This window comes from Protomyctophum parallelum (genome assembly GCF_964188405.1).
Source record: "Protomyctophum parallelum genome assembly, chromosome: 1".
NCBI classification, from domain to species: domain Eukaryota; kingdom Metazoa; phylum Chordata; class Actinopteri; order Myctophiformes; family Myctophidae; genus Protomyctophum; species Protomyctophum parallelum.
The window spans coordinates 69,493,231-69,518,066 of record NC_139697.1 but is presented as its reverse complement, the minus strand read 5'-3'; the positions used below and the strand labels follow the sequence as shown (position 1 = coordinate 69,518,066).

The following is a 24,836-nucleotide window of genomic DNA, read 5'->3' as shown; positions in this document are numbered from 1 at the left end:
CCATGTTTATTTCCTTATCAACACTTGGGCTTTATTTGGTGACTTGGGGGAAACAAAGTAAAAACATCTTACATTGTCCCAGGCTTACTTTTAGAGATGAAATTACTGAAAAAATAATTCACAATCAAATTACAATTATCTTATGCTCAACATATGCAGATATCTGAAAAGGCGAATCAAACTTCGCTCATTGTGGATTTACACAAATGTGGAAATCCAAAGTCTAAGTATAGAGCTTAAAATGATTGACAATTCAACTAAAGCTGGGAAGAAACTAAGCAACAAGAAGAAAACGCCCAACACAAACAAAAGCAAAATATGGAAAATGAAGGGGACACAATTAAAAATGCTAAAATATGTTACAGAATATCCACGGACAAATTGTAAAGTAACGGGTGACAGCTGTAGACATAGATTGCACTGGGTCTGCATGTCTTCCTCTACAACACTTTGTATCTGCCCTTGCTGGTTGGCTGGTACGAATTTTGCTGCAAAGAGAAGAAAAACAACAAATAAATATTGAGATCCGTTATGTTGGTCAGTGGTGGAAGTCAGAAGCACTCAAGAATTGATGATGCCGATTCTAAAAACAGCTTCCTAACTAGGTTTTCTGAAAAACGACCCCCCAAAAACATCTCTGTCGGGTGGAAACCTCATGTCCAAAACGGTTACTTTTCAGGATTCAAATAAAAAAATAGCAGAAGTAGCACAAAACGAGCTTGTGGATATACTTTTGTGTGACACCGTTAGTATTATCAAATAAGGCGTTCATTTACGGGAAAAAACCAGGGCCGGCTTAGTGGTCCAGGCACCTTGGCTGGTAATCCAGCATGACAGTGTGTCACGGGTTCGAGTCCCGATTCCGACAAACTTTACTGTGTGTCCCCCCCGGTCTTAATGGGTTAAATCGGTAATCTGTGAAAAGTGGTTGCACTTGCATCCTTGCTTGCACAGAATGTTTCTATCCGCTTGGTTCAAATGCTGCAATTTACATTATGCATGTTATGTAAATTATGTCCTGTGTGGGCCACTGACATAATTATTATTGAAAACAGAATGCAAGTACGTGTCAGAATGCATTACAGTACGTATAATCGTATATGGAGGAAGATTTAATTCCATAAAAGTGTACAGTCAGTGCTCAAATGCTGTTTTTCTGTGGATACACCACACGGTTCATTAATTATTCCAGTAGGCCTTAGGACCACCCACTTCATACATGTTTCATACTGTATGTGCACTGAGGCACTCTGCCTTTATTTTTATTTTATTGAGTACACACCAAATATATGTTTGTGTGTGTGCGCGTGTGTGTGTATATTTTCTTATTTTTTTTCCTTTACTGTGAAGTTGTTTACATAAAGCTATGTGGCAGCTACTGGGAAAAAATGCTGATGGTGGATATTCTAAGATCATATCTGCACCTGTACATACACAGATTTTGTTCTCTCTCTGTCTGTCTGTCTCTCTCTCTCTCTCTCATAACTATGATGCTGCATTGTCTGAAGGAAGGCGAACAAAGTTTGACTCTTATGTACCCGTGTACACAAGATGCAACGGTAAAGCACAACCTTGGCTTGAACCTAACTGCAATTCGTGGGAGCTTGTAGGCAATACAACGTAACATTTCTCCCACTCTTGTACAGTCCCGTACTGTGATCAGAAAATCAACTTGAAGATGAAACTGGATACCAAAATGTATCCTTAAGGCACTTACTAATCGGATGAGCTCTTCCTTGATGAGCCTGGTAATTTCTGCTTTGGCCTTCTGTACTGCCAGTTCATTTGCACCTGTCAAACAAACATAATTTTAGTATGTACTTGTACTAAACTAAACACAACACCACACTCTAGTACTGCATCAAAGGGGAGTTTCATTCACTCTCCACCCACCAAACAAAATTAATAACATATTGTTAAAATGTCAAAACACTAATGTAAATACAGCCTCTGTTATGCCCCCTTTCCTCTGTATTTCGACTCTATAAAAGCTCGCCGCTCCATGTACTGTATCTCTTGACCAACATACATGGCACGAGCTGAGGAATTGTAAACATTTTGAAGACCGATGCCATAATCTTCTCTGGACAGGTTAACAGCTGTCTTATTTTGCCAAAGTATGTAGCTAAAAATATGGTAACATTTTATGGGCGGCTGTAGCCGAGTGCGTAGACAGGCCGTCTGGGAATCGGAAGGTCACTGGTTCGGCCCCGGTTCAACCAGTCGATGTGTTGAAGAGTCCCTGAGCAACGCACTTAACTGCCCTAACTGCTCCCCAGGTACTGTATTAAATGGCCCCTTCCCCACTGCTCTTAATAGTAGTTTGTATGGATGAATGCCAAGACAAATTCCAAGACAAATTCCACATTTGCATGCCCAAAATAGGGACAGCAGGTTGAAAAAGATTCAGAATAACATCCTTCATACGCACTTTCAATAGCCAGGTAGATCTTGCGTTCTCCTTCCTTGGGTTCCTTCCCTGGGGGGAAGTAAGTTCCTCTAATGGTGATGGCAGCCTCAGAGTATTCACCAATCCTCTGGAGGGCTTCCTTCGATGTTACCTTCCACCTGGCCGTCTGGAAGAGAACAGCAGTGACAAATGAAAATCAGTGGGACCTATTTGAGGACCGCCGACCATGTTAATGACAATTCTACAACAGGTCGTTAAGAGGAAGCAATCTGATTGGTTGAAACAGCCTTCTAGCCGGTGGTTTAACCAGCACTGTTCACCACCTAATCAAAACAAATAATTCAGCTGCTCTGTTCTCCCAGAGCTTTGTTTTAAGGGTAACTGTTGTAGAATAGCAATATTACACTCGAGGGTGTTGTTTAACGTGATTATTGCCACGACAGTGATGCGGTAGGGGAACGAGACGAAGTCGAGTTCCGCAAGCATCACTGAAGTGATGAAACAACACCCTCTCGTGTAATATTGCTTAAATGTGAAGTGAAATACCAGTAACGAAACTTTAAAACAAGTTTTGCACAATGATGTAGAATGTAGATCATTTTCCAAATTGGCTATGACTGACCTACAAAGTTTGTAGGTAACCAGGCCTGGTGGCGATATTCAGTTTAATTTAGTTTTTACATATTTAAGGGGTAACTCTTGTCTTGGCCCCTTATTGTTTTTCACAGTTTTTCTTCTTCTTCTCCTTCCACCAAGAAAATGAGCAGTTCTGGTCTGTTTTCACGAAACGTGGCAATATGGTAGAGGACTATGCCAAACGAGGACGCGAAGCCCACTACTACTATTGGCTAAAGGGTGGCGCTACACTTAAAATTGCACATACAATGAAATCATGAAAATTAGACACAACATGATATTTTCCTTCAACGCATCCAGTGTGTCTGACCTGTGGGAAGTCATTGATCTCCAGCTCCTCTTCGTATCTCTTTACGGTCTCGGCCTGCTCCGCCGCCTGCCTCTCCTCCTCCAGCTTCTCCACGGGGATGTAGTTGAGCTTGGCGTTGATCTTCTCCGCCAGCTGCTCGGCGATGGTCTTCGCCGATACCGAAGGAGCCATGATGGTTCCGCCCCGCAGGATGGCATTGGTGGCCTGCTGCATCACGTCCTGTGAATGGCGGATACACAGTGCTTTAGCAAGTTATTTTAAGCGATATATTTTTGTTAAAATAAGTGTGCAATAGCCCTGGCTATAGTAGGGAGTGTTTGTTCTGTAACATCCCCCTTTAGAAAATACATTTTTCAGGTAGGGAGACCAATTTCATCCAATAACGAGAGAGACAGCTCATGAGAGGATACAGGATAAACAAGTGAAATTGGAAGCGATTAAACAAAAACGAGCAGATTAAATTGGAACTGGAAAACATATAAACATGTGTAAGATAAATAAATCTTTGTGAGGAAAACCCACCTGGAAATGTGTTGTTTTAATGTTTGTTAAAGAGCTGGAACCCTGTTACTGAACAAACACTCTATAGAACCATAACATTCCAACAACAAACCTTTTGTTTTAACCAATGGAAAATATCACTTACAGCGCCTTTAACCAATGAACTGAAATAATGGTAAACTAAGCCAGTGGTTCTCTTGGGGGTTCCCCAGCTAAATGTGTTAATACTGCAATCACAATCATTGATGGCAGTATTAACCACTTCATCCTTATATTTTATACATCCCTGGCATAAAACATTTTCAAATGGGGTCAGTGGACCGTGGCCAAATATACAGATCAATTTGGGGTCCGTGACACGAAAACGTCTGAGAATCACTGAACTATCATCATGTTATTGTGTAAAGTTCTGTAAACTGTGGTATTGAACAGCCCCCATCTGTCTATGTTGATGTAGCCTCGGAAACCCAGACGTTTTTATTTCCAGGGAGAAAAAAAAGTCTGGGTCTGAGTCCACTTCAATTCAGCATAGAGTAGCGCAAACATTGCTCACTCTCTGCTGATTTCTGATCGTCTGCACCTTTGTTAAATTGACGCACACATGTACACACACAGCTCTCTCTCTCTGTCGCTCGAAGTAATTAGTCTCATGTCGCGCAGCTGCGCATAGTTTCTCCTGCCGGGAGCTGCCGATGCCATAAAAAGCATAGGTGAGTTCCAGGCTAATGTTGATGCGACGCCAGCCCACCTGAGCCTCAGCGCCCAGGTTCTTCTGTGCGTTGATGCGGAGCGCCAGCCTCTTTGCCATCTCCAGTTTCTGGATGTTTCCGGCGGACTGGTTGCCGAGGTTAGCCAGGCCGCCGGCGGCAGCCACCGCCGCCGCCATGGCTCCTGCGGGGCCCGCCGCCGCCCCGGGGGCGGACAGGTCCTTCACCCTCTTCTTGGAGTTGAACATGCTCTCGATCTGCTCGTCGATCTAGGATGGGGGAGAGAGAGAGGGGCAGGGGTGGAGAATGGAGATTATTGGGCATGTAACGATATATCATCTAATTTAATAGTTGTAAACTTGTACCCAACACATGGCAAGAAACCCAAAGCCACAACAGCTACGTCGCTATTGCAACACCCACAACACCATCTTGCACACTACACCCACACACACTCACACGGCAGTGACGTCACACACTTACCTTCGCAGTGTTCCAACGCTATCTCCTCCTATCGCGCCGAACGGCAAAACTCGACACCACCCGCCAAACACTGGCACTGGCACTGCCACCAAAAATGCCTCCCGTCCACACTCACGCCGCCAATGCATTTGTTTACTACAAACATTATCGCCCGAAGCACCCACACCCCCGGAACACTGTTGCCCTTTCACCACGCTAAATTCGCCAGGTCTATGCAAGTGAGCACAAATTACATGTGAGAAAATTCATTCACAAGCCCACAAATGCCATTCAAATGCCATTCAACACACACTACGACTCTCTTACAATTCGCGAACCTGGCAACTACTACTCCGTCTTTTCATTGGCTACTAGCTCTGCTGCTCTCCGACTCTCCCTGACAGTCCTGTCCACTGTCCGGACTCCGCAGCCCGCAGGAGAAAAATACAAGGAAGGAGAGGAACTTTCGCCTCACGATTTTGCTTATTCCTTCTAAATCTCTGTATATTAAATATCGCTCTCTCAGCGAATCTCTTAGTTGCATTAATATTGTTCTTTGACAGATTTTGGATTGTTCCAAACTATTACAATTACGCCGTTCGAATTCGCCATTTCGCCTGCCAGCCATACTGCCGAGTACATTTCATTGCGCACACACACACGCACACGCACACGCACACACACACGGAATGAATATATATATTAAGGTTGGGCGATATGCCAATTTTTTTCAACCGCCCATCGTCTGACAAATATTCGCCGATTAACGATGTATTCGTGTCATAAAAGTAAAGTGAGAACGGCTCACTGCAGGTCGCAAAAAAGCCAGATCTACAAGCTCTCAAGGCGCCGCGTCCTGCCTGTTTTTGCAGCTCCGTTCGCTAGGCGTTGAGAGCTTGTAGATCAGTCTGTTTCTGCAGCGTAGCTGCGCAGCCAGGGTAACTTGCTTCCTTGCCTCCCCGCACCGGTCAGTCGGAGGCTCGGAGCGGAGCAGCGGAGCCCACAAGCTGCTGCGGCCGGGCTGCTGCTGATCTACAAGCTCTCAAGGCATCTCGTCCTGCCTGTTTTTGCAGTGCCGTTCGCTACGCGTTGAGAGCTTGTAGATCTGTCTATTTTTGCAGCGCTGGTGTCGGTGTTCGTTCACGTTGTCAATAAAAATAACTTAGATTACAGGCGGATATGAAGTTCAATCATTGGGTTGCAGCACCAGTAGGGGCTACACGCTAAGCTAATGCTAAGCTAAGCGCTATTATGATCCCCGAGCCTATACACTAACACTAGTAGACAGTTTTTTTTATTTCCCCCCCCCGACTTCACGGGTGAGGCATTGGGATTGTGATGAGACACGAGACAGCAGTGTGCATTCTGTTGTGACTGTATATTATTAAACTGCATGGGTCTGGACTCCGGAGCTTAAACAACATGTAGGCTACAGCCTCCCTCAGCTCCCAGGCTCCCAGCCTTTACTTTGGCTGGCGGCTGCCGTAAGTGCCGTGCCCCGGTGCCCGATGCTGCTGAGTGCGGGGACTGTGGGAGCATACATACATTATAACGGAGGAGGTGATTTCCACCCGGCCGCTGTTACTACTTTGCTGGGCCAAATTGATTCACATGTTGCTCACACTTTACAGGTTAATTGGGCTAAATCGTCCCGAAAAATCGCATGTATTTTGTTCGAGGCGATCGTGTATGTAGCCTGGCCTGCATACAGTCTATGGCCTGCACACAGCGCTACTCGATGCAAAATAACAAGCTATTGGAAGCTATTTTTCAACAACAAGTTTACCGTGTTTGGGGTCGGGGACGAGGCGCAGTCCCCCATATGTTGTCTGCTGTCTCCGTGGATTCAGCGACAGCAATGCACAGCATGCATCATCATAGTTGTAAAATGTGTGCTAAGTGTGCGCTCCAAGGAAACTTAGCCGATGCTGAAATTAGTTTCGGTTTTTTCGGGGTTGATCAGTGAGCGCGCTGCCGCTGTTGAACTCACGTGTGTCGTGTGCAGACCGGTGCAGACAGACAGGCAGAGAGAGAGACGGAGCGAGAAAGAGAGAGAGGACGCGCGGAATGAGCGAGAATAAAGTATATAATAAATATTTTATTATCGCGCTAATGCCCGTGCTTCATGGTTGAGGCTGGGAGTGAAAGCAATAAGTAGCACTGGTGCGACCTCGTTCAAATTTAACTCGCACATTAAGAAATTAAGTCGCATATGCAACCTAATAGGTTGCACGCTGGAGCCCTGGTCGGGAGACAATCTTCTGGATGTCAGAAGATCATTGTGATGTCAGAACAGGCCAGCTCCATATATGGAGATCTGGGGGTGATCAGTTGTGATCAATTGGCTAATTTGGGCCCTGTCCAGATGCTTTTGTGTCAGTGTGATGTCAGAACAGGCCAGCACCAAATATGGAGATATAATTTGGGGCCTGTCCAGAGTCCAGGCAGAGTTATTTTTGTGCTGGTTCTGGACAACGGTGTATCCGACGGACTCGACACCGGGCACTGCACTCCTTGTGGTAGTGTTGAACGCGTGTGTCAAATTTGAAGTCGGTGGTGCGACCGGTTCCTGAGTTACGTGGATTACAGATGTACGTACGTACGTACGTACACACAGAGACTTGGTGCATTTATAGATAGGTCACTCACATCCATAGCTCCTTCCTCATCGTCAGAGTCCTGCAGTCCCAGAGCAGCTTTCTGAAGCTTCTTCCTCTCGTTGGCCATAGCGTGTTCCGTCTCATCAAACTTGAAGCCCTTTCCTGAGAAACCGCTGCTGCTCTTGATGGTCTTGCCCTCCTGTGGGAGTGGATAAAAGACAGGAGGGGAATAACAGTTAACGCAAGACACAAAGAATGAAAACCGCGGTGTTCATCTTGACAATTCATTATCATCATCATTATGGGTGGCTCGTTTCAAGTGTGCTGCTGACCACATGATTCCGAGTTGGAATCAGCCTCATGAACCGTCTCTAATAAAGAAATAGATCGGTTTTCATTTAGTGTAACAACAAACAGAAGTGTAAATGTAAATAAAAACCATTGTATAAACTATCCTAGTGCAAATCATCCCAGGATTTTGTAAAAAAATAAAAGAAACATGGCCGGAAAGGCACTTGCAGTTCAACAGAACCTTCTGCTCTCATCATCATACCAGTTTCTGCTGGTCTTTGAAGGAGGCCCAGAGTTGTTCCAGTTCAGAGGGGACAGGGGAGACGGAGAGCTCCAGGGCCTTTATGATGTCCCCAGCGTAGCGAACCTGGTCATTGGTTATGAAGGTGTAGGCAAACCCCTGGGAAGAAGACATGGGGGGAGATCTATTGTAAATGTACAATAAAAAACACCAGATGTTCTATTTCTAATGACCGATTTCGGACTCCCGAGAGCGCTCTCGGTGCCTTACGAACAACCAACAAAGTTTCCTATTTATTTGTTTCCCCGTTGCAACTAAGGTGTCCCAAACCTTGTTTCCAGCACGGCCTGTGCGTCCAGCCCTGTGGACATAGTCCTCGTAGTGGTTGGGACAATTGTAGTTGACCACCAGGATGAGGTGCTTGATATCCAGGCCTCTGGCCGCCACCGACGTGGCCACCATCAGACGACACGCTCCGTTCTTAAAGTCGCTGATGATGCTGTCTCTGTCGTACTGGTCGATACCTGCAAGAAAGGGGGTGTGGGGGGGATAAAGGTTAGTGCCACTGCCGACCTGACTTGCACTGTATTGGTACTCTTTTGTTGATCTACAGCAAATCTCTAGTCGGTCTACACCAGAGTAATATAGTAAGAGAGTGGCGACACTAGCGTTGACTGTCTTAACAATGACAATGGAATGCAGAAGTGCTCATTCTATCTCAATGGGATAGTTCCAGCCATAGGAGCAATGTTTGGAACTGTAGCCCATAGGCACCCGCTTTGCGGCGAGATCAAAGCGCATCGCTGCTCTCCTACTCTACACTGGTCTACACGACGCGTTGCGACAGACTGTGAGCTTGTAGATCGGCTAGTAGAAGTGGTTAAATCCTTGTCTTGCCCGTGTGATCCAACTTGCTAATGGTCAGTTTTCATGCTAAAAAACAATGCGATTTCCAGTACCTCCGTGCAGAGACATGCAGGGGTAGGAGGCCTTCATCAGATCTTTCAGCAGAGCGTCGGCGTGCTCCTGTTTGTCCACGAAGATGATGACGGAGCCCTTCTCCTGGTAGTGTCCCAGGATCTCCAGCAGCTTCAGAAACTTCTTGTCCTCCTCAATCACCAGCTGGACAGAGAGAGAGAGATGCAGAGATGTGATATCCATATGATGCACTTTGTTTAGAAAACATTCAAGCTCATTCATTTACTCATTGACAAGTTCAATTCTACATAGATATCTTCAGGGACAGGAACGGACGCACCACACTGTACCAGACAATGAGATCGCTGATGTACGTTTTACGTTACATTTTGAGTCTAGAATTCAATGTACCGGTACATAAATATAGTTTGTCGGGTGGATGTCTCATATGTCTGCATTTAGCCTAGGTGTTTTTTTTCTTTCATTTTTGTTATAGATCAATGCACACTTCATGTCCGTCTGTTTTTGTCCCTCCAAATTTACCCACTGAAGCCCTGTCCTTTCTTTAAAGGCTATAATTACATGCCCAAAATAGGGATGCCAAAGTTAAAGTGCTTAAGCAATGAAAAGTATTAGCGCTTGTGACTAAGAATGCATTACATCCATTCGAACACGTTTTTAACTTTTTCCTTTCACAATGAAAATGAAAGGATTTGAACATACAAGGTGTATGGCCAACAGTGACGATAAAGAGACGTGTATCTTACCCAGTGTTGTTCTCGTCGACTAAATCTAAGACGAAAAATGTTTGTCGACTACCTTTTTTCACTGACGAAAACTAAATGGAAACTAAGCTATGATATAAATACTAAGACTAAATATAGCAATATAGCAATTCAACTGATTGTGAACCAGGGACCACCACCCTGACTTAGAATCAACATGGGGACCATGTTGGGTAGGGATATGGGGTAAGGCGTAAGGGCTAAGATTAATGCTTTTGTAACACTAGCTATGCATCCCATGTGTATACATTCCACTGTTTCTCAACCAATTGTCCACTGACTAAGTATAATTTCCTAATAATAATGACTCAACCAGACAATCCTCTGCACTTCCCGCTCTTGAGATGATAACTCCCTTTTTCTGTTGAATTTCTTGACCTCCAATTTGTCAGTAAATGACTACATGGACGGTCATCATAGGTCACCAGGTCATTCAGTTCACTGTTTCTCAACTAGTGGAAAGACATTAAAAAAACATCAACAAATCCTTGTTTTACTAAATGAATGGTCAGGGACCACATGCAATACTTCCAGGGACCACCAGTGGTCCACGGACCACCTGTTGAAAACCCCTGAAATATATGGACAATTTCGTCAACAGATACAAACTAGACTAAAATGTAAGGAAGGGACTAGTGGTTCAGTATAAGTTATTTTACACTTGGTTGCGTGCTGAAAATAGCTCACAACGCGAAAAACTTGTAGATAGGCTATTTTCAGCAAGTGTAAAAAACAGTCATTATAACGGCATCAAGGCCCGCCAAAACACATTTTAGCCGACTAAATCAACTACAGATTTAGTCGATTAAATCCTAGGATATTTAGTCAACTAAAACTAGACTAACACCAAGACATTCCAGGTGACTAAAATGTGACTAAAACTAAACGAAAACTATTCAAGAGACCGACTAAAACTAAAATCAAAATTTGTTGCCAAAAAACAACATGTATCTTACCACGTGTTGCTCCACGTCGGAGCAGACCACGCTGCGTCCTCCCACCTGCACCTCGATGGGCTTGGACAGAATCCGCCGCGCCAGGGCCTCCATGGCTCGCGGGAAGGTCGCCGAGAACATGACCGTCTGCCGGTCGGGACGTATGTTGTCCACGATACGCATCACCTGGGAGGGTGAACCCATCGTAGCTTTTTAGCTCAAAACATTACATTCATATAAAAAATTATCTTGCTTTATAACTAAACATTTCTACGCCAAGGACCTCCAATTAACACAGCCACTGGCTGTGAAATGTTTATTTTTATTTTTTTATATATAAATCTGTGTTCCATTTACAACTTTAGCAGATAGCTTTGTGTTTGGTAAAAAATATTTAACTCTAAAAACAAAAGTAATCGTGCTACAAAATGTCTGGTCAAATTCAGGATCCCGTTTTATACTATGCTTGTAAACCAACAGTGCTTCTATTCCCCTTTGCAGAGGGATTCAGGTTTGAATGATTATCCGGTAACATTTGAGTTGATGGTGTTAAACCGGGGTTTCTAATCCAATCTGTTGCATCTACTGGGTTATGATCCGAAGGGGAGACCCACCTGTGGCTCAAAGCCCATGTCGAACATTCTGTCTGCTTCGTCCACCACCACGTATGTTGATCTGCGCAGGTTGGTGACACGGCCTACGCACCCAGGGAGAGGAGCACAGGGAAAACAGTTCACCTCAAGAAGGGATGGGGATTAATGTCAAAAACACAACTACACAACGGTGAAATGCCCTAACCCAGGATAATACTGATGGTGGTACTGGATGCGATTATTGTACTGGTCTTTTGATCTATTGTACTCTTTTATGGTTATGTTTTTCTTCTCCCCCCCGATTTAGTTATTGCCAATTCTTCCCATGTGTATAGTTCCTGCCAGGGGAGTTGAGGAGTTTGACCGGAGGGCGTAGTAGAGGAACACGGTACGCTATCCGTCCCCGTTATGTTCCGCTCCCTGCTGAACAGGCCAATGACCAGCCTGTAGGACTCGCTAACAGGCCAATGACCAGCCTGTAGGACTCGCTAACAGGCCAATGACCAGCCTGTAGGACTCGCTAACAGGCCAATGACCAGCCTGTAGGACTCGCTAACAGGCCAATGACCAGCCTGTAGGACTCGCTAACAGGCCAATGACCAGCCTGTAGGACTCGCTAATGCAGCAACAGCTCCCTGCCCAGCTTCCCACCCACAAACACAGCCAATGGTGTTTGTTGGGAGTGCTCGCCCAAGGCGCAACGTGGAGGTAGCGAACCCCGGGCTCCACAGTAGTGGCCAGGTACTTTACCCCTGCGCCACTTCTTAAAACTCATTCCCTACCGAGGATGACTTTGACGACTTTGCTCTGCCATGTACGACTTATTTTACGATTATTATTTGTTTTGGGGGTGTTTTCAAATGTCCGCGAACGGTACCGTCTTGTGTAAAAACACTGGGGTCAGCAATCGACTGGGGCAGCAATTTTTTTTAAGCGCTAAAAGTAAAAAAGGTAAAGGAGAACAGGGGGCAAAATAAATGTGGCAGAGTTAAGTGGCCTGGTTATTTTGCATTTTAAGATTGTGGTTCTGTTCTCTCTGCTCTTTGCGTACCATCTCAGAGGTATGAGGGACCTGTAAAAGTCAGAAAACAGCCTCTAGATACAATACAAGAGATGGAGCCACATCAAGCAATATCTGACCAACCGCCTTCTCACCTACAAGGGAAACATATTACAGATTACCGCGCATGTGTGGAAGGAACAATATATATATCTATATAGATTTTCTTTCAATAGCTTAACTGTTCAACAACTAAAGATATACATCATTTGAAGCACAAGCATGTCAGAAGTACTATACTATACAAAATTACATTTTCCATAAAATGTAATACACAAAGGCTTTACGGTGACATTTGTTCTCTTGCAGAGTATATATGTGCTCCTAGCCTCCTAAGTTTGACTACTAATAAGGAGCATTAGAAGGGAATTTAGGAATCATCATTCTAGCTTTGAACTTTACGCTTCATAATAATCCTCTCTTATTTCCCGAATTTGTTTTCACCGTAGCATTGTGCAATTTTAATCACAACACTGTAGAACCGTGGTTGGGCATGTTCTCCCATGCCAAAAGACAAATACTTGTCAAGTTGGCTGACCTACTTCTACCTTGGCAACACATCTATAGCAGCTGGACTTTGACTCTTGCCTGGGGCACCGGGAGCCAGTGAGACAGCACCAGGTCCACCTACCTGTTCTTGCCATTATCTTCAGAGAACACGTCACTCTCTTGTGGCTGTGACTGATTCCCAAGGCGGTCAAACAATGTCAACAGTTTAGTAAGTGGCACTGACTTGATTCATTATGTTCTGAGTTATACAGTATAAATCACATGCACATGGATAATATGCCTGGGCTTTGTTACAAAGACTTGTGAAGACAGGAGACATGGTGTCGGGATGGGAACTCACCACTGTTGGCACCTAACATGTCAATCATTCTTCCTGGCGTGCACACAATGATCTCAGCTCCTCTCTTCAGTTCAGCAATCTGGACGACAAAGAAAAGTCGTATTTTATAAGATTTTAACCACTTAACCCTTCCATACTTCAATGTCCAACGTTCACCTACTGCACTGGGACCACAGCCCACCAGTGCCAACCAATGGCTCGCGTTATAGCTTTTCCCCTTTAATTATTGCCATCAACATTTTCAACCTGCGGATCTCGGGATCCACACTGAATCATTGTGGCTCCAATGTAGATCTTAGACCTCAGTGGCCAGCCTGTGACGTCAGTCATCGATGACGTGTCCATCATGTGTGATTCCAAATTTGGTAAATATTTAGCCCGATCCGATTCAGAGTCCCACTGACTTCCATCCATTATAAAATGAAAATTAAATATTTCAGGAAATAAGATATATTTGAGAAATATGCTTGGAGGTCACTAAGTTGCACTAAGTTTGACCGGTCCATGGGTGTGTGTGTGTGTGTGGCTGTGAGTGCGTGTGTCATGGCTGTGCAGTCTAAGGCCAAATTATGTTTCGGAAATGTGTGTACAATTGTACATACCTGTTCACTGATACCCGTTCCTCCGTACACACACACCACATTGAGTCCTAGAGCTTTGGAGAACTTCTTACACTCCTTGGTGATCTGCAGAGCCAGCTCTCTGGTAGGGGTCATGATCACAGCTGTACACATGGGAGTTCATAGAATCAGTTTGATTAACTGTGATTAAGTTACAAGTAATCATTTGACATTGTACAAACTCTGGATTCTACAGTGTATGAATGAATGAATTTTAATGAATGAATGATTTTTATTTTCGTGTCTTGTCGTTAAGACCCATCCCTTACGGGATTATAAGACACCAACAACATAAATGAACAATATCACGTTCACTTCCCACACAGAAGTTACACAAAGTATTTGATCAAAACAAAAACAGAAATAAGCATTATCATAAAATAAAATAAAATACATCACATATAAGTTTTCTTTGTCCGTATGTCCCAAGCTTTCTCTATATATTCTGCTAATGCAAATATATTTTGTTCGAAAATCCATCTCAGTCGCTCTGCATCATAATATGCTAATACGTTCTTCTTCTGTAACTCCTCTATACCTCCCAGTCTCAAGGTGCAAGGGGCAGATCCCAGAACGAAGTTGGGCACATAGGGATCTTTGTCTTTTGGATAATGGGGCACAAACTAGCGTAACAGCTTTTTATCGTAACAAATGTTCTCAGCTTTGGTTTGTACATTATGTCCTGTGACCATTTGTTCTGAAATAAACTATAAAGTGTGTCTTTAACCATGGAGATGTTTACAACCCTGTTATTTAGAAAACTGGGTTAGGGTTAGGGTCATGTAACCCAGTTCGTACAAGAGTGTCCTCTATTGCACTCGCCCATAAATCTTTTACTGATACATCCCAGTTGAAAATCTTCCTAGCAACTCTGTTCTCTGGCATTCTGATTAGTCGGCTCCATAAGGCCATCATGCTGCCTCTCCACCTTATCTCACACGGCTCCCAGCCCATGTCTCCTGTTATTGCTAATACAGGCGCAAATGTATGCACTCCTAGAAAGTACCGCATGGCTCTATTCTGAACCATTTGTCCCTTCATATTCATGTTTGAGCCCCATATTCCCGCCATATAATCCATGCCAGGGCAGACACACGTGTGAAACAGTTTGGAGTAGGCAGCATATCCCAAATCACCCAGCTGTTTACTTTTGGCTGTTTTGTTTAGTTTTGGCAGTGTAGTAGAATACAGTGCAGAGAATAGCCAGGTGCTAAAATTTGGGAACCGATTATAATCCGAGTATGACCTACTTGTGGATGCCGAGTCAGTAGCAAACCCTGGATTAGAGAATCTGCACTATAATTGTCTTTACTTTAGTGGGTTAATCCATTTTGATTTTAGTGAATGAAACATTATTTTGACTAATCTGTATGGTAGAGTATGATCATACAATATATAAGTATATAGTTGGTCTCTCTGCTCTTCTATTGAGAAATGTAGATCCTTTGGTCAGTCAGGACCACTACTGGTTCACAAGAGGTATTCCATGAAGCTCAAACCGCATTTTATCCTCTGCCTCAACAGGCTTTCCGTTAATGCTGAACAGTAGAAATCTCGGGTTCGATCGAATCCCAGGTGGGACATTAAAGTTATGATTCCAGTTTTAAGGTTTAATGTCAAGCAACTGATTCTCATATAAAACAAATCCTGAAATCTCCTAAATTAATCTCTATAAATAAATACGCTATTCCGTTCCGTCATGTGTAACAAGACATTGAAAGAATAAATGAATAAATCAGAAGACAAAAATACCACGTGAGGAAAAGTAAAACAAAGAGTGGGCCCTTACCGATGGGTCCCTCTCCCTCCTCCAGGGGCCTCTGGTCCATGATGTGTCTGAACATTGGCAGCAGAAAGGCTATGGTCTTACCACTGCCCGTCTTGGCGATGCCAATGAGGTCTCGGCCCGACATGATGGCGGGGATGGCTTGGGTCTGGATGGGCGTGGGTTTCTCATAGCTGTGCCTGGTTCAGCCGGGAATAAGAAAAACATTGACTGCATCCTTAACCCATTCTGACCCGAGATCAGATTAAAAAAATGTCTATTACATCCCGACAGTTTCATTATAAACCCATTCTGACCTGAGATCAGATTCTAAAAGTGTCTTTGATTTTTCAAAAATAGCAGACCTACAAGCTCGTAGTGCGCCACTTGGTGGCGCACTATGAGCTTGTAGATCTGCTATTTTTAAATAGCTAAAGCATAAAGTAATGCTAACCCCAAAAGGGGTTGCTTGCTTACCTTACGATGATTACGATAAAGTCTCTCTAGAAGCATTAATATTTTAAACAAGAGGGATGTTGAAGTCAGAAATGAAGTCCGAAGTATAGCCATCTGGTCAAAACTACGGAGAGCTCCCTAGATTATGCGCGGCGAGCCTTTCTTTTTGAGTACTAAACAAGGAAGTGAACGGGAGCGCGCATGCTCTATGCCTGAATGTGTAATAACCAGTGTATACCTACAGTATAAGAGGTGTATCGTCATCTTTTACACACCTTTTCAGAGCGCTGAGTATCTTCATGGACGTACCACACTGCACCCAGGTCTTGATGGGTTTGGGGCAGCCTTTCCCTTTGACATTGATACCCTCCAGCTCCAACCTGTACGTGTTCACATCTGGATACACACAAAGCCGCCACATGGGCAGAAATTATACAAGTGGAAATTCTCTTTTCACTGTTCCTGCTCCAAACGTTCCCTCCTAGGCAGGCACTGGAGGGGACCGCAGCTCATCGCATGCGCGCTGGGTCTTAGGCTCTGGGGACCGCAGCTCATCGCATGCGCGCTGGGTCTTGGCTCGCTCGCGTTGTTACAGAAGCCCCGTTGGCACAAAAGCAAAGCACGTCTTATGAAAGACACGTGTAGAAAAATATATAGTTTTCGAGCGATCCAAATAAACGATTTAGCCTACAATTTAAACATTTAGCAGACACTCTTAATCCAGAGCGATTTACATTAAGCAGTAACAAAAAGCATGGCATACATCACATATATAAAAGTAGTTATCATGAAACATGCGTTAGCTAAGAACGTAACAGTGGAGTATCTATCATGTGTACTATAAAGTGCTATGACTACATAAAATGCAATTCTAGTGCTGTCTACGTAACATGCTATAAGTCTGTTTAAAAATACTATCTAAGTCTACATAAAGTGCTATATTTTAAAATACTATCTACGGGCCATGGTGGAGTCTGAAGAGGTGGGTTTTCAGACTACGGCGGAAGGTTGGGAGTGAGGCTGCAGTTCTGATTGTGATGGGAAGTGCATTCCATAGTTTTGGAGCCGGAAGGGAGAAGAGTTTGGGACGTGTAGAGCGTGTGGAGCCTAAGACCCAGCACGCCTGGTCGGAGCTGCGCTACACTCTGGATGTTATGTAATATTTCACGTGTACCACTCGTTATATTACAATAACATCAGATTAAGATAAGAAACCGGTTAATCCGGAATTCCCTTTTAAATCAATCATTAGTTTTCTTTCTCCACACACATCCCCGTCACTCCTAACCCCTAGAGTTGGTAATTTGGGACAGTGTAGAAGAGCATGTGGCTCCCCTAGGCATGTAACGATTCACTCAACTCACGATACGATTCATATCACGATATGAGGTTCACGATACGATTTTTCACGATATAAAAAATAATATATATTTTAAAGAAAAATTACAGTTTTTTTTTCAATTTTATATAATTTATCTTCCCCCCCTGAGATTTTTTATTTAACTACATTGCAAAAGAAGTAGCATTACTTTTGACAGTGCAGAAACATAATTGCCTTCCTTGATGAGCATCAACGACCATCATCACCTGGACACAGTCACAGACACAAACAGCTCCCCTCTACAGTGCTCTACTACTGAAAGTGACTATCATTTCTCTCCAAAAGCACTTGAATATGATGGAATATGACTAAAGCTCACATATCACGTCACACACTAGCCCCCCTAGACAGCCAACGCCCTGTGCTCGTTGGTACGTCTGGCCAAGGGCTGGATCTACCGGAACAGGAAGCTACCAGGATGCTCAAAATGTGCAACCAAAGGTGCTATTTACACGAGGATGGTGTTCATACATAGAAAACGGCAAAATAAAGTATCGTTTGCCGGGGTCCGTTTAGACGAGAACCGTGTTCTCAGGAGGTGAAAACGCAACAAAAACTTATGACATCATGGCTCACGTTGGTTCACAGCGCATATGTTTATTACATTGATGCAGAGCCATATATGATATAATGGAGTTCCTGAACAAGCCTCCTTCCTCGCCTACAAAGTGCTGCTCATCAGCGATGGTGAATGTAAAACCATGATGTAAATAAAAAGCCTTGTGATAGGCGGCATCAGCGTTTATGTAGCCTAATGTATTATAAAATATATAACCATCCCGTGGCGCGCTTTGCCTGCATGATCTGGGCTGCCTGTCAGCCCAGAGCCGTGTTGCGCAGGGTTGTGTGAAGGGGTTCTTCTTCTTGTATGTGGGTGACTGGTCTATTTGGCAGCCCGTTACCGCCACCTAGCGACATTATAGCATTTTCATAAAGTGTGCGTTCTCGCGTAAAGGGTAAAAAAAAAAGAGAACGCAACGGGACTTTGACGTTTTATATGAACACCATCCTCGTGTAAATAGCACCAAAATGTGGAACGCCCTACCAACAGTCATTAAGACATGCAAATCCCTCGACTCCTTCAAAACCGCTCTCAGAGGGCATCTACGGACGGCTGCAATCGAAACTGGCCCCCGTAAAATCTGAATCTGAATCCCCCCCACCCACATGAATTGAACATGGTGTAATGCTTAATTGGGTCGTCCACTCACAGTTAACAGTCTTTGTATTGAGTTTGTGCTTGAAATGTACTGTAATTCTGCAAACTGTTAATAAATATTTCAATCAATCAATCAATCAATCAACTACTCGTCACTGGGTCATAATTCTAGGTGGTGTAGATGGAAAAATAAATGATTCTCTTAAGTGTTGTGTTTCACGTACCCTCAGGGGTCATCTTGGTCAGCTCAGGCACCTCCACGTAGAAGTTCTTCCGGTAGGGCTCATACTGAATCTTCTGGTGGTCCACGGGCTCCAGGACCTTCCTCTGCTTGGTCTGGTACCCTGTCAGAGCAGTCGCCAGGTCCACCTCTTCTTCCTCCGAGGAGTACTGAACCACACATTATAAAAAATACAACACGGACTTTAGGCAAACGTCGTAAGGCAGAGACTTGCGACAGAGCTCTAAATATTTTTTTATACAAAAGAATGTGACTGACACATCCTGCACAATCCAGGTTAAAACCCTTTGTATTTGAGTGGATCTTCATTACTGAATTGTTGAGGATAATTGCAATAATATTGCCTTTGCTGTGCCGTTTATACATTACATACTGTACATATTAGTACATGGAGGTCCTCTCAAGTACAGTACGTATACTGACAACGGTGCTTCTTCTAAATCTAACCTCTTAGCAAGTCTACAGACCTACTTCCATTGCCAGTGTTGATATGAAAGGCTCTCACCTCCATAGCGTCCTGGTCATTTTCCATCAGCTCCCCTTTCTTCTTGTGGGTGTTAATACCCTTCTTGGTACTTTTAACCATCGTCACCATTTTGGCTACCGTCACCACTCCTTTCTGTTGCACATGGAGACAAACAGTTATAGACTCTTCATCGTCGAGCAGAAATGAAATATTAAAAAAAAAAAAAAAATCTCATAAAAGAAAAAAGAAATAGCCTAACTCTATGCATTATGATTCATTGTGAGCTTTGTTCTCACGCATAAGTAGCAGAAAATAGTGGGCTTTTATATAGTAAATGATAAAGTGATTAAGAGCGTGTGGGTGTTATAAATATTGAACCAAATTAATTCCCCATTTCCTGAACAGTTATTTGACATCTAAGTTTTCCATCCGACAGCAACAACAGCAGAACTCGCCTTGTCTCCCTTCTGGGGGCCCATGTTGAACTTCTTCACCTCCTCCTTGACGCCCTCCATGTAGGCGTCCAGGGGGTCCACGTCGTCGTCCTCCTCCACCTGCTGCTCCATGGGGGTCTCCTTCTCCTCTTTGCCCTTCACCTCCTCCTCCTTCACCTTCACCACCTCCTCCTCCTCCTCCTCCTCCTCCTTCTTCAGCTCCATCGGCTTGAGCTCCATCTCGTCTTCGTCAGCGTCTCCCTCCATGAGGGCGGGCCCTTCCTCGTCGTCGTCTGAAACAAAGAGGGTGGCCATAGTGAGCTAAAGCCTCATTTATACTGACTGTAGTACACTGCAGTGTTGCCGATTGCCAACAAACCTTTCCAAACATATAGTTACAAAGTGCTTTACAGACAGGTTAAAAATGGCAAATATCAAAGTCAAGACATCGACAACGTTTATTTATTTATTATACGGCAAACAGTGGGGTCTTCTGGACCAGCGTGAAGAGGTAAAAAAATAAAAATAATAATAATACAGTCCAACTAGCTGAGAATCAGCAGCAACACAGGAAAGACAACACACAAACAAGCCTTGCAGAGGCACAAATAACTGATATAGTTGTCCATAAACAATATAGTTACAAAGTTCAATCTGAGTGGGTAACGGGTGGCTTAAAAGTGTTTTTGTAACTTAGAGAGTGTACAAATGCAAACAAATTGACCCGTAGTCCAAGTGTATTTGTATGTTCTCTGAGTTAAATGAACACTGGTAAATTGGCACTGAAGGGGTCACTGACTGTGTAAATTTGATCTGTTGTAGCTTATGTGCCAGCAAACAAGAAGTCACAGAATCGGCATTTGAGTTTGAGTCAACATGAAATGAGTCAATTTACGGATTGCGATGTAACAATACCGAGCGGGCAGGTCATGCTCACAGACAACCCGACTGACCAGTTAACAGCAGCTGCCGCCCGGGTTGGAGAAAAACACACTGTCAGTGGCCTAAATGGTCCTGGCAACATATTTTGTTTACAGTTTACAAATCAGCAAGAATCACTGCTGAAATTTCATTTTCTAATGAATATTCATATACTATAAATAAAGTGTGGGGTCGCCAAAACAATGGCTGCCATAAAATGGGTTTGTGGTATAACACGGTTGGAGAACCCCTGGTCTAACTAGTCCCCAATTAGATAGCCAGAATGACCAGGAAGTCAGGTGACGGCAAATGTATTTAAATTCACGGAAAACAAAGCAGAGGCTCCTGAAGGGAAGACCAGGGCAAGGAACGAACACAGGGCCACCTGGTCTAGGACAAATACAGTAAGGCTGGGGAAATGAAAATTCGCAATGTTGCCGTGTCTTTCTTTCTCACCATCATCGTCCTCAAGACTCCATTTCTTGCCCTGCTTCATCTCCTCCAGCTCTCTCTTGATCTCCCCGATGTTCACGATGGCCCTCTGCCTCTGCTCCTCTCGCCACTTCTCCACACGCTCCTTCCTCTTCCTCATCTCCTCCTCCAGCTTGTTCTGGTCAAAGTCTTGCTGCTTGCACACGGACACATGCACATATTCTTGTCAAATTCTATTACAAGGAATAACAAACTGTTAAAGATCTAAAATCTGCCTTTTTGGGGAGGGGGGGGGGGGGGTTTGGCTTTTAGGCTTTAGTTATGAAACTTACATCTTCCAGCAGCTTCTGTTCCTCTTTCTCCTTCTCTGTCAGTTTTTTCTCCGTTGAAGGATCTGGGTTGTCTCTCTCCTTGCTCTTAGACCTGTCAACAAGCCCACCACAGTGTGAGAAACACTTCTTTTAATACTATATCACAACAAACCTAAATATAACTCTGTGGTTATTATTATTGTTAGTTATGTTAAATACTACTCAATTAGGTCTGGTTGTCACAGTGGTGTCTGGTGAGAATTTATTTATTTAGATCAAAGATGTCTAAATCTCTGACACAACGATATCTGGGGTGTAAGGCCAAATATCACTGGGATATCTGGGTTGTAAACTAAGTATATAGAGTTTAAGTGGTAAATAACTTAACAATTAACAAAAAGTTAATCGCAAAGCCAAGAAAAAAAAGCTATTAACTGGTAAATGGTCTACGTTTACAAAAGACACAAGCTATAAATAGTCTATAAAATGAACATGACGGGTTGTTCTTACTATATTATTGGTACATGAGTATGTAAATATATCATTTGTGGAAGTTGTGGCAGGTCCTAAATGACATGACACTCCATAAGCTACAAATAAAACATGCATATACAGTATATGACACTGAAACACTTCTGTTCTCAGACAGAGCCGCTTTTGTGTCTTCTGTTATCAGAGGCATCTCACTTTAATTAGTCGTGCAAAATGTACGAGTAATCTCACTTTTCATCAGGTCGCCTGCCTTTGCTGGGACTGCCGGATCGTGACCTACGACCTCTGCTTCTGGACCGCCTCCTGTCTCGACTCCTGGACCTCCTCCTCTCCCTGCTCCTGGAGCGCCTGGAGGAGAACAAACACACACCGACATAACCATCAACACACATAACATACATACACCAGACACGGACACAAAGGGCTGCGCGACTTCTTCTCAATTATTAAATTAACCTGTCCTACATGAGCAAGATTAAGTCCGTTATTTTATCTAATATATCCAATTGTCAGTTTTGATATATTTTTGGCTAATAGTAGTAGTCCAGCCCTACTAACAAACACGGACAGATCTAGGAATCACACTATGAGTAGTGGGCGAGTGCGTCTAGTCTGTCTACTGTTACAAACCAACCTCGCTGGACGTTTCCGGTCTCTGGACCGGGACCTGCGGCGGTCCCGGCTGCGGGACCTCTCCTTCCTGTTTCGGTCCCTGTCCCGGTTCGCAGCCCGGTCGTCTTTCTTGGACCGTTTGCCGTCCGGGGATCGGCTCTTGGACCTGCTACCAGAACGACCCCTGGATGACGAGCGCTTTCTGTAATGTCTGGAAAGAAGAGTGATTGTTTCATTTTATACTTTCAAAAAATTGCAGTACTGTTGTTGGTCTATAAAGGTTTAAATCGTTTAGGGCCAAATGCAATCTGATGATCTTGTTGTACGATATCATGAACATTCCAGACTAGGGATGCACCGAAAGGGAAATTCTTGGCCGAAACCGAATACCGAATATAGGAAACAGTTGGCCGAAAACCGAATGTCGAATATGATTAATATTATGTATCTTTTTTCCTACCAGCTGTCATGGCCGTACCTTAAAGGACAACTTTAGTTTTTTTCAACCACGGTTCATGTTTTAGGTTGTTATTAGATCAAGTAAAAGATGAGTGTTCATTTTTTTAATTATTTACTATAGTCCTGCTAGACCCCAGGAAATTATATTTGGCCACAAACGATCACAGGATTTACTGAATGTGAAGGGGTGACAAACTGACATGTTGAGCCATGCAGTATGGCATCCCCCTATAGTACCCCCCTTCACATTCAGTAGATCCTGTGATCTTTTGTGGCCAGATGTAATTTCCTGGGGTCTATAGTAGGACTATAGTAAATAATAAAATAATAAATCGCTATAAAATTGTGTAAACAAATACATATTTAGCCCCATGTTCGAATGCCCCCGCCCCCCTGCCAAAAACAGCTAAAATCCCTAAAACGAAAGAAAGCAGCAAATAAAAAACAAATACCGGTAACACTCATCTTTTACTTTCTCTAATAACAACCTAAAACATGAACCGTGGTTGAAAAAAACTAAAGTTGTCCTTTAAAGCTACCTGATTTATGGCAAAATAAATGGTTATGGCAAAACTTAACTTAAATAATAATTACTATTATGGGTCCATAAAACATTTATTCAGCTCTTTTGAATGCATTAATTGCATACACTATTCAGTGATATATTTTCTGCCTATTCTGGGCGAAACCGAATAGGACAAAAATACAATTTTAGCCATTTTATGCAGAATTTATATATATATATATATATATATATATATATAATATTTTTTGAATTTTTGAATGCTGGGTACATTTCAAACGAAAGCACAAGGCAATACGAAAACAGTTGTTTTTTTTCCCCCGAGGGGGTTCTAAAATGGATCCTTACAGGTCTGTAATTCTGACTTGTCCAAAATGACAAAGTTTCATAACCACTTGCATAATAATAATCATTATCCCCAATCCAACCCTTGGCGCTGAATGTCAAGCAGGGAGCGACTGAGTACCATTTTTATAGTCACCGGTATGACTCGGGCGGGGCTTGAACCCCCGACCTCCCAGTCTCACTTAGGGCGGACACTCTAACCACTAGGCCACTGAGACGGTGCTCCGTAAGGGCAACAGGATGGAAGATGACAGAAGTACAAAAACATACCCCAAAGGAATGGGGATTAGATGTAGCCTAAGATTTAGACTCTCGTAGATTCTCGTAGATATTTTAATCGATTCTGAAATCTGACATTTTCAATCCACGTATACTGTCAGAATCGATCGAATACATCTACGACAGTCTAACTAAATCTTAGGCTAGATTAGGTTAATTCGATTAAGGCAAACAATAAAGAGCAAAAGACAAGTAGAAAATAGATACCCTATAAAAAAAAAACACTTAAATATAATTAGAATGGTTGTTAAAGAGTTTAGAGAATAGAAAATACTAATAAAGTTTAAATAAATGCATTTAAAACACGTTAATGAAGTCAAATGAATAGTTTAATTGAATTTCCAGTGATGAGAAACGTGTTAGCCTGCTACCGTGGTTAGCTTCTCTGACAATTGCAGGCGGCTCTCTGAATGAGTTGAACGCATACTGAAATGTCAAATTTAAACATGAGTTTTATTTAAATACCTCGACTCTCTCCCCATGTTTGTATCAATCAATGCCACAGGCCTGACAACACGACACGCTAAATAACTTAAAACGAAACTCTCACGAATGTTGTTTTCATGCGACCGCTGCTGCGCACCCGCAACGTCATCTAAACACGACGGGTCAGGTCAATCTTCGAACTTAATGGCGATGGT

The 24,836-nt window shown here is 43.3% G+C and overlaps 1 protein-coding gene across 2 annotated transcripts; it reads right to left on the bottom strand.

Moving 5' to 3' along the window:
• Nucleotides 1–5: 5 nt before the first annotated feature.
• On the bottom strand, nucleotides 6–24,789 carry ddx46 (DEAD (Asp-Glu-Ala-Asp) box polypeptide 46). 2 transcript variants are annotated; one of them, XM_083786881.1, is made up of 23 exons: nucleotides 24,661–24,789; nucleotides 22,612–22,800; nucleotides 22,209–22,325; nucleotides 21,507–21,597; nucleotides 21,199–21,370; nucleotides 19,843–20,114; nucleotides 19,427–19,540; nucleotides 18,905–19,070; nucleotides 16,416–16,536; nucleotides 15,709–15,884; nucleotides 13,902–14,023; nucleotides 13,300–13,378; nucleotides 11,411–11,493; nucleotides 10,818–10,982; nucleotides 9,118–9,280; nucleotides 8,489–8,682; nucleotides 8,180–8,317; nucleotides 7,676–7,825; nucleotides 4,606–4,833; nucleotides 3,357–3,575; nucleotides 2,432–2,576; nucleotides 1,718–1,791; nucleotides 6–488 (listed from the first exon to the last, which is right to left on the bottom strand). In XM_083786881.1, exons 1-23 carry the CDS (start codon nucleotides 24,675–24,677, stop codon nucleotides 441–443), a joined length of 3,243 nt encoding a protein of 1,080 aa, XP_083643007.1. In that variant the 5' UTR covers nucleotides 24,678–24,789; the 3' UTR covers nucleotides 6–440. The 2 variants fall into 2 exon arrangements, with proteins under 2 accessions (XP_083643007.1, XP_083643008.1); XM_083786882.1 differs by having other exon boundaries at nucleotides 21,199–21,367.
• Nucleotides 24,790–24,836: the final 47 nt, after the last annotated feature.